The sequence below is a fragment of the Sardina pilchardus genome, chromosome 16 (assembly GCF_963854185.1).
Source record: "Sardina pilchardus chromosome 16, fSarPil1.1, whole genome shotgun sequence".
Taxonomy (NCBI): domain Eukaryota; kingdom Metazoa; phylum Chordata; class Actinopteri; order Clupeiformes; family Clupeidae; genus Sardina; species Sardina pilchardus.
Genome location: NC_085009.1, coordinates 2,365,243 through 2,375,242, shown reverse-complemented (window position 1 = coordinate 2,375,242; position 10,000 = coordinate 2,365,243). Strand labels below are relative to the sequence as shown.

Sequence of the window (10,000 nt, the reverse complement as noted above, 5' to 3'; positions counted from 1 at the left end):
TGTGTCGACGCAGAATGAAATCCCTTACAGGAGATGCTCTACGGGGAAAAGGACTTCTCTCTACGGCCTTCCATTTGAAATTCAAAGGGCATTCCCCATGAGCTGTACTGAGGCTCTAAAGGAAAGTGCACCACAAAGAAGCTCTTCCTTGGGGCCTCAAGCTACAAAAACACTTAACTTAATGATGACTGTTGCATACTTATTTACTTGCAATAACCATAACCAAGTCTCATTTACATAATTAAAGGGAGGTCTAATATTTACACACCTTAAGGTAAGGTTTGTAAAAATGTTTTTCCTTTGAAGTGGTCTGTATTGTAAGATATACAGATTCTATAATGTCATACTATAAGCCTAAAGCACACCTTTCAAAATTCATTCATTTAATTTATTATGTATCTGCAAAATGCATGTCTGTCTCATTTCAACAGATTTGAGAGAAATATCAGTATTCACACAAACAAACTCATGCAGTTACGCCGTGCCCAGTACTGCATTCCACTCCTAGCAACAAGACTTCTCCAGTTGCCACGGCAACAGCAACTCCACTCACTTACACTGTCAATCTCCATGGCAACACAGTGTTCAACTTGGGTTACTGCAAGTCTCGTGTCCCACTCAAAAATACACACACACACACACTTGGGTTATACACGCGGAACACCATGGTCTTTTTTTTATGTACCTTCCAGGTCCATTGAGTCGTCTGAGAGCACATCCTCATCAGGTTTAAACCTAATCTCTACAGGAATGATACAGAGCTTCATAAAGTCCCACTGACGCACTACGAATGACTACAGCAGAACTGGCTTTATCAGGCAGGCGCTAGCAAAACAACTCAAAGTATGAATGAAATGGAGAATGGGACACAACATGATATCTGCAGGTCAGAATCCACACGCTTAGATGAGCAACACAATGTCCGAGCTCACCTTCCTCATCCGAGACGTCCAGAACTTCAGTCATGGTCTCGGGCACGTTCAGCTTGTGCTTCTCCGTCACCGTCTAAAAGGGAACAAACATGTCTGTACTTCGCAATGTTTACGCTATGCTACTGTTTCATTGTGGAACAGTGAAATAACCTAGACCTAATGAAAATACATCTACATAATAACATTTGAGAAATGTTGCCGTGTCTTAATGCATGTTCAATTCATTAAGGTGTGAATGTAAAGGCTGAAACTGAGGGACAAACCACTTTACAGAAGTAGACTGATATATTCATCTGTAAACATTACATTGATCTGATGTGATGCTTGGTGATTAAAATAATTTCCATTAAAAGGTCATACCAGAGAGGGTTAAAGGATAGTAGTGAAGGATCTTTGGTCATACAGTACACATACAAGAACAGGCTTCCTGATCTACCACTGGACAACACAGAAAGCTGGGCAAGAAGTGGTACCTGAGTCTTAAGGCTCACCGTTGTCGAGGTGATGATCTCTTCGGTGACCACGCGAAGTGTGTCCACAACCGAGATATAGCCAAGGCGGCGGGCGATTGCAAGAGCTGTGTTCCCATTCTGAGGACACAAGAGCCATGTAAGATATCTGTGTGTCCATGCATGTGTCTTTGTATGAGTGAGTGAAAGATGTGTATGTGTATGTGTATTGCTACAGCACATTGTGTGTGTGTGTGTGTGTGTGTGTGTGTGTGTGTGTGTGTGTGTGTGTGTGTGTGTGTGTGTGTGTGTGTGTGTGTGTGTGTGTGTGTGTGTGTGTGTGTGTGTGTGTGTGTGTGTGTGTGTGTGTGTGTGTGTGTGTGTGTCTGTGTGTGTGTGTGTGTGTGTGTGTGTGTGTGTGTGTGTGTGTGTGTGTGTGTATCTACTCCCACTCCCACGTGTGTAAAGTGTACTTGCTGTCTCACTCACCACAGTGATGGCACTGGGCTTGGCTCCGAACTGGAGTAGCACGTTGATGATGTGTGTGTTTCCCTGCTGGGCTGCCTGATGGAGGGGCGTGTATCCGTTCTGTGGGGGAACATAGACCCAGAGACAGACCGTCAACAAGAGGAGCTACACAGCCATCACATACACATCAGAAACTATATCCTTGTGTGTACTATGTGCAAGTCAACATAAATTAAATGAATTAAATGAAATAATCAGGCTGACTTATTCAATATCCATTGATTAAAGTGAAGACTGCAACACTATGCAAAACATTTTCCCTTTTTTAGGGTTTTCTGTCACTAGTTAGCATGTTAGCAAGTTTATATCTGAGGCACGTTTCTCAAAACCACATTGCTAATTAGCAACTTTGTTAGTTTCAATGCAATTTCTCATTGCCAACCAACTTGCTAACAGGTTAGCAACTATGGTTTTGGGAAACACACTCCAGTTTCGTCTTTTTTTTTTCGTTTTTTGCGCCGACGGCGACAATTTTCAATGTAAAGTCTATGTAGCTCAGCGTTCACAGCGCTGAGCGCCCTCGGCGGAAAAAAACTCTCGGTGCCGACCGTTTTTTGTCGAAGCGCTCAGAGCGCTCAAAGTTGAAATCTGTTCAACTTTTAGAACAGCGCCGGGCTCGTCAATGGCACTTCTCGTTATAAACCGTCTCTGGTTTTGGTAACTTAGCAACAATAAACACTTATCGAAGCGCCGAGAGGAGGCGGTTGAGGGCGCTCTGGCTGTTAAAAACGCGTTTGGTGGACACAGCACCTTAAGCTCCACAATGCTACTGATCAAGCTTTCATGGTTGTTCCAACTCATTACCTTGGTCTTGGCATTCACACTGGCACCGCTTTTCAGCAAGAAGTTGACCATCTTGGCATTCCCATAGTGGCACGCCACAATTAGAGGTGTGTATCCCAACTAGGCAGAAGAGGGCTCACAGTTAGAACATGTTCAACATTCATCAGTCACTCTGAGCAATGTTTGTTGTTTGGTTAATGTGAGTTTGCACTGTCTTACTTTGGTTTGCTGGTCGAGGATGGCACCATTTTGAGCCAGAATCTCCCCCGCAGCTACTTTGTCTTCCTGGGCAGCCAGGTGCAGGGAGGTAAGTCCACTCTACAGGCAAACAAAAATCCATATAAGGTTATCCTTCGATAACATCACAACATCACTGTAGTCTGTACTATAACATGTGTGAGAAAAGTAATGTCTAGCATATTTATTATTACGCGGCTCTTCAAAGTGCTGCAGAAAGTTCCATCAACATGAACAGACCTTCCCAACATTTGGGGGTCTGATAATTCTGTACAATGACAGCTGCTAAAAAAATAATGACCAATGCCAATCACAACAGGTTTTGTGCTTCTGATTCAAGTCTTTCATTATGTGAGTTTGATCATCACTTATTGCAATAGAACTTCACTGAACGTGAAAGTCAGCAAATATTTATACTAAATAATAATGTGTATGTGTGTGTGAGCTAATTGTAAAAATTGTGTGAATGCATTATCAATGATACGTCCATAACTCTAACAATCCTCTGTAACTTTATCAGCCACTCCAACCACTCCAGTCCAGCATCTCAGCTCTCTAAGGCTCCCTAAAGCCTTTTGTGGACTACAGGTCTTGTTTATGATCATCTCAGACACACAAGTGGGCTGTGGACTAATGAAATTATCAGTCCTCCCCAGATACCTGCACTCCCTTATCACAGCCAAGCCACCTGCAGAGGCCAGGCTAGCTGTCATTGGCTGGCTCCTATATGTCACAGCCAATCAAATCACACTGACAGGTTCTAATACCCTTTACTCCAGCATGTTGAGGCGGACATGAAGACTGGCATGGAGGTCCAATTGGGCCAATACAATGCCTGTCACTTTGATAAATGGGAGCACTTTGATCCTCATAAGGCTCTGTCATTGCCTTTGCAGAGCAGACTCACTCCTGATCAGTCACACAGACATCAGTCTTTGGAGAGTCTGAGTGGCACACACACTGCACATTGTCCTTGTGTGACCTGCGCTACAATATGTGAAGCACAGTACAGCACCAAACTGTGCTCGTGTGAGGAGGCTAAAAATCTATGGGTGCCAGTGTCTGTCGCAGCACGACTCACGACTTGGGGCTACAAAGGGCACGAGTAGGATTCGAGGTGTTTATCGCGTCCACGACCGCATTCCTTTGACTTGTATACCTCTGGAGGTACAGAGTAGTGTTATGAGAGTTCACTCTAAGGCTAGCTGGCTAGCATGCTAATGCCTGGTCTATAGCTAGGTCATCTTTGTCATTTTTACAACAAAATATCCAACACATTACAGCTCTGGGCAGTACCTAGCATCAGCTGCTATAAACCAAGAAAGATTTTAGAATGTGAGTAAAGGTGTATAACCATCTATTGACTAGTGTTGAAAAATTCCGATGCTGGTGTCAAGTTTGTCAGTTCTACCTCACTACTAGTGTGTGAAGAGGCCTTTTTCAGTCCAAACACCTGTTCCAATGCTCAGCCAGGACTGTGCAGGCATGTTAACACCTATCTGCACACACACACACACACACACACCCTAGCCCCTCCAACTGGCCTCATCACGGGTCATTATCGGGCAGCGTCCGTTCCCTGGCGCCTCACCCACCTTGGTAGGCACGTTGACGTGGGCCCCCTTCTGCAGGAGCAGGGCGGCCATGTCGCTGTGCCCCTCCTGGGAGGCCAGGTGCAGCGGAGTCACGCCCTGCTTGGTCAGGATGTTGGTCTCGGCCCCAAACTGCAGCAGCGTGGTGGCAATGTCCATCTGGTTCTTCTTGGCGGCGATGTGGAGGGGAGTGTAGCCATTCTGGGAGGGGGAGGGGGAGGGGGAGGGGGAGGGGGGAGTGGGCAGAGGGATGGGAACGAGGGCATGTTATATGTTACGAACGCTTTGCAAATACGTACAGCACAAACATACACATACAAACACACACACACACACACACACACACACACACACACACACACACACATACTGTACATACTCACATACAAACATGCATACAGTATACTACTGCTATGTGGAGTCTACACTTAACGTAGACTTAATTTATGAAACAATTAGCAAAGCAAGACAAAAGTAGAAGGCAGCTCCAAGAGAGGACACTGTTGTCTTGGCAACAAGCCATCCTACATCTTCAGATTGTCTGAGATGACCAAAGCCACTTATGAACAGTGGACAGGCAAAACATTCCAAAGCAATAGCAATAGAATGCTTGCGAGAGAGGAAGAGAAAGAGAGTGATAAAAGAAAGACAGAGAGAGAGAGAGAGAGAGAGAGAGAGATTGAGATGGAACAGTATCTCTGTTCTCGTTCACTCCTCCTTTCTCCCCTTGGGCTTCGGGTGCCGCCCCGGTGGGGAGGGCAGGTTGGCGGTCTCACCTTGGCTGTGGCATGGGGAGAGGCCCCCTTGTCCAAAAGCAGGAGCGCCACCTTCTGGTTATCATAATGCGCTGCAACATGGAGGGGGGTGAGGCCATTCTGTAAGGATGAGGGCGAGGGCAGGATTAGAACGCCAGTTAGTTAGGCTGAAGCAGTGATTAAACACACACACACACACACACACACACACACACACACACTTACATATGCAAACATATGTACACCTATATACACAATCACACATTGAAATAGACAAATGATTAAGCAGTTACAAAGAGCACACAGGTTAGAGAGAGAAATCGTTGTTATTGTTAATGATTCATATTAATATGCAAGCGCATGGGAAGTTGTAAGGTATCTTATTAAAAAAGGAAGAAGAAAGATTTGTTTGCCTTGTTTTCTTAAGTATTATTAAAAAAAGATGACACTCCCTATAAATGACAACTGAAAAGAAGCGTTAATCCAAAACTAGTTCATTTAATCAAAACTATGCTTACCGGCACTCTTGCAGTCAACATAGCCTCAATATAAAACATACCAACATGCTATTTAAATATCTTTTTCATTTCATACTGTGTATCAAATCAAGAATGAGCACGTTCATGCACCACCTTTCCCACAACTGCACAACACATCATCATTATCAGTGAAACACAAGTCATAGTGTTGAATCATTGAGTATGAAACACCATTGACAGTGTCCATTCACTGAGAATATTCATGATGTGCTGGTAAGTAAATGAGAAGAGCCGGTCCAAGCCTTACTTTGCCAGAAGAGTCAGGGGGTGCACGCCGTTGCAATAAGAGTTTTGCCACATCCAGGCTTCCGTACTTTGATGCCACATGTAAAGGAGTGAACCCTTTCTGTATGGACGAAAAAACAACAACAATATGTGAATCGTATGGTGGCAGAATTACGAGTAATGTCCAAAACCCCCACTAAGCGCACCTTGGGAGCAGCTCTCCATACCATTCAATTCAAGGCCCTTGCACTTTTTATTTCACTTACGATAACATTATCTCAAAGGTCTTTTATAGAGTCCTGTTCCAACCTCAAATGACCAACTCTTCTACAGTATATGGGGTTTGTTTAGAATGCCCTTTCATCTGAATGAATATCGTGACCAACAGCAGAGGGAGCCGGTGAGTCACGTCTCCATGACGATACAGGCGTGTCCCCCACCTGGTCACATGACCAGCATGTTTACAGCCCATGTTGGGGAGTGGACGGGGGAGGGGGAGGGGAAGGGGAAGGGAAATCCTCTGCCACGGGATTATGATAAAAAAAAAAAAACACCACCATGGCCAGACGGGTGTAGAGGAGATGCTGTCACGCCTTCTCAAACACCACACTGCCTAGGAATACTCCTTTATTAATGAAGGGATCAAGATGGTGTCTCTCCATCTATCAATATGTTGTTTGCTGTGTCTGTAAATATTTCATCAGCATTTAAACAACAACTGATGATAAAACAAAGCACAAATCATAAAAGTAATGGGCGAGTATTACTATGTATTTTCACATAGGCTATGACATCTTTCTTGATCATCTAGGTCTTTCTATTATTACACTGATAGTCTATGTAAATTCATTTCAGCTGGCTCAACTGTCTGAGCTTTCCAATTGATTCGCTAAAGATGAATAATTCATAGATAGATGTAATGGTGATTTAATGATAGAGCTAGAAGAGATGGCAGAGTAGATTTGTATTAAGATATGAATCAGCTACTATAGACTATACAGGCAGAGCAGATATTGTGCTAACAATTAGCAATTATCCCAGTTAGCACATGTGCATATCAGAGTCCATTTCACATACAGTACATCTCAACACAGTTGAGTACAGTACGTCTTGTACACAAGTGAACCTAACCTTGGGTTCACCTCTAAGTGGATGGGGGCATATGCCTACAGTATGTTTGTTTGTATGTGAATATGTGTGTGAGAGAGAGGCAGAGAGAGGGTGAACCCAACCGAGCCTAACGCAAACGCAACTGGAGAAGGAAATAGAGGAGACATGCAGAGGCTGTCAGAAAGCCAGAGAGAGAACACACGATCGTGGCCACACTTGCTGCTATTGTGTGTTGATAGTGAACGGGTCTAGCTATGAGCCGTTCACTATCAACTGTTGTCCAAGCCCAATTTCCAGGTGGACATTATAGTATCTTCAGAAGTATCTACCTACCTACCTGTGTGCCTGTCTACCTGTGTGTCTATCTCTACTCCAACACACACACGTTCAGCGCGTCCACTTTCTCCTCACCTTGGTGGCCAGTGAGTGGGAGGCCCCGGCCTCCAGCAGGACGGACGCCACCTCCACGTGGGCCTCGCGGGCGGCGATGTGCAGCGGCGTGTAGCCGTTGGTGGTGGCGGCGTCCGGGTGGGCCATGTGCTGCAGCAGCAGCTGCACGATCTCCGTCTTGCCCAGCCGGGACGCGATGTGGAGCGGGGTCTGGTCCTCCTGCACAGGGGGGAGGCCAAGGGACCGGTCACTGACTCTATTCAGCACATTTCACACACATTTCAGTAACCATCTAATGACATTTACATTATAAACGTAAACCCAGCCTGATCTGCCGGCGATTTGGATTTCGCCCGGCAGCTCAGGCTGGAAACCTACACATCCTGCAACCTGCTTCCTGTCCACGTTTGCTGGGTCCAATCACAAACTGGCTTATCCACCATATCATTGGTCTGATTGGTTGAAGGACTATCCAAGTGTATGGAGAGAGCGTAAGTAGAAGTAAAGCGCAGACTGCCCAGACCAGTTCAATAGTTCAATTTTGAAAGACTGAGCTTAGTATGGTGATATCCAGACTAACATAGTAAACTAGTAAAAAAGTCAAATAAAATAATGAAAGAATGTGCAGTTCATTGTGTATGAAGTAAAACAAGAGGGTGGGGCCCAGTCAGACAGGACTCCTGTGCTATAGGCACTGTTGATGATATATTATCTTATGACATGGTATAGGGTCACATGGTCTGTTATGATATACTGTATTATCTTATGACATGGCATAGGGTCACATGGCCTGTTATGAGGTCCTAGGGCTTGCCAGATGTGGAGTGTTGTTGCTGTTATCGTGTAAAGTGCCGTTTGGACTCTGACATCTGTGTTGATACTGCTGCATGCTGTGTCCATGGCTCCATCAGACCACTGAATGGTCTTGACATTTAAACCGTGAGCTGACCTGACGTCTTACGAGGCAATAATCATCGCCATTTCAGTTTTATGACTCCGACTCTGATGTCCGGCCAGGGATGTGCAAGTAATAAGGTCACAGATTACAGTGTGCGATAAATACATAATTATTTATCTCAGGAATAATAGGATTTGGACAGACTCATAAACAACTGCTGGATAAAATATCAAATTATACACAAACACACAGCTGGCATGAGCAGATATCGATAGTGTAGACCAGAGACTTAATAGGTGTAGACTGACATCCTGATTCATCTGGGTTTTCTTCTTTTATGCTTATTTTGTCACTTTCTCTCTTGTCTGTTTACACAGTTTGGAGCATAATAAAATGTGACATGAAGGTACTGAGTCATGCTCTGAGACTCACTGTCATTCTTATAATATAACACAAAATGATCTTGTAAAACTAAATGATTGCAGTATTATAACTACAACACATCACATTTATTCATTTAGCAGACGTTTTTATCCAAAGCAACTTACAAATGTCAAATATACTACAAGGGCCAACTCGGTTAAGTTCCTTGCTCAAGGGCACAATGGTGGATGCTGGGAATTGAACCCACAACTTTTAAGTATTTCAGGCTGTAATACAGTTTCAAAAATACTGTGCTGCTGTACGGCTTACTGCATACTACTTTTCTATCAAGATCAGTACAGAAGCAGTGTGCAGTCGGCCATTTCGGAAACAACCTTAAACTGAGCAGAGGTCAAGGTTCAGAGTTCAAAGGTCAGCCTTACCCTAGCTCTGGCGTCCACCATGGCTCCGTTCCTCAACAGGCAGCGGACCACCTCCACCTGTCCGGCTCGCGCCGCCATGTGCAAGGCCGTCTCCCCACGCTACACACACACACACACACACACACACACACACACACGCAGAGAAAACAAAACATAGACGCACACACACACATGTACACAAAGCCACGAGTGAGAATATGCAGGGCTACATGTAAACATGTGAGAGACACGCATCTGAAGTGAGGCTGATATGAGGGTGAGGGTCGTTCTGGAGGAGTGTCCACTCACAATGTTGCTGACGTCAGGAGACGCCCCGTTCTGCAGCAGCAGCAGCACGATGTTCAGGTGACCCATGAACGCTGCCACATGGATAGGAGTGAGGCCAGACTACAGGGAGAGAGAGAGGGGGAGAGAGAGGGGGAGACAGAGAGAGAGACAGAAAGAGAGACAGAGAGAGACAGAAAGAGAGAAAGAATGAAAGGAAGAGAGAAAGAAAGAAAGAAAGAAAGAAAGAAAGAAAAAGAAATGAAAAAGACCATTCAGGAAAGCCAAGTCATTTCTAGACATGGGATTCAAGTATGCAGTTCTTAGTGGTTCTTTTCTGTTGTCCCTGCACCATGTCTCTGGCGGGGCCTTACCTCAGTGATGGCCTGGATGGAGGCTCCATACTTCACCAGCAGCTCCATCACCTTCACCCTGTTCTTCTTACAGGCGATATGCAGAGGGGTGAAGCCGTTCTGTCAGGGGAACACAGAC

The 10,000-nt window shown here is 44.9% G+C and overlaps 1 protein-coding gene across 1 annotated transcript in view; it reads right to left on the bottom strand.

Annotated features, from left to right (window-relative positions):
* Positions 1 to 10,000, bottom strand: part of LOC134060472 (ankyrin-2-like) — a 121,192-nt gene that overhangs the window by 37,873 nt on the left and 73,319 nt on the right. Inside the window, exons 11-22 of the mRNA XM_062517201.1 lie at positions 9,883 to 9,981; positions 9,533 to 9,631; positions 9,245 to 9,343; positions 7,562 to 7,759; positions 6,063 to 6,161; positions 5,298 to 5,396; positions 4,525 to 4,722; positions 2,912 to 3,010; positions 2,714 to 2,812; positions 1,871 to 1,969; positions 1,424 to 1,522; positions 933 to 1,005 (exon numbers count right to left, since the gene is read on the bottom strand). Of these exons, the coding sequence (XP_062373185.1) occupies positions 933 to 1,005; positions 1,424 to 1,522; positions 1,871 to 1,969; positions 2,714 to 2,812; positions 2,912 to 3,010; positions 4,525 to 4,722; positions 5,298 to 5,396; positions 6,063 to 6,161; positions 7,562 to 7,759; positions 9,245 to 9,343; positions 9,533 to 9,631; positions 9,883 to 9,981 (1,360 nt within the window). The remainder of the gene's footprint in view (positions 1 to 932; positions 1,006 to 1,423; positions 1,523 to 1,870; positions 1,970 to 2,713; positions 2,813 to 2,911; positions 3,011 to 4,524; positions 4,723 to 5,297; positions 5,397 to 6,062; positions 6,162 to 7,561; positions 7,760 to 9,244; positions 9,344 to 9,532; positions 9,632 to 9,882; positions 9,982 to 10,000) is intronic.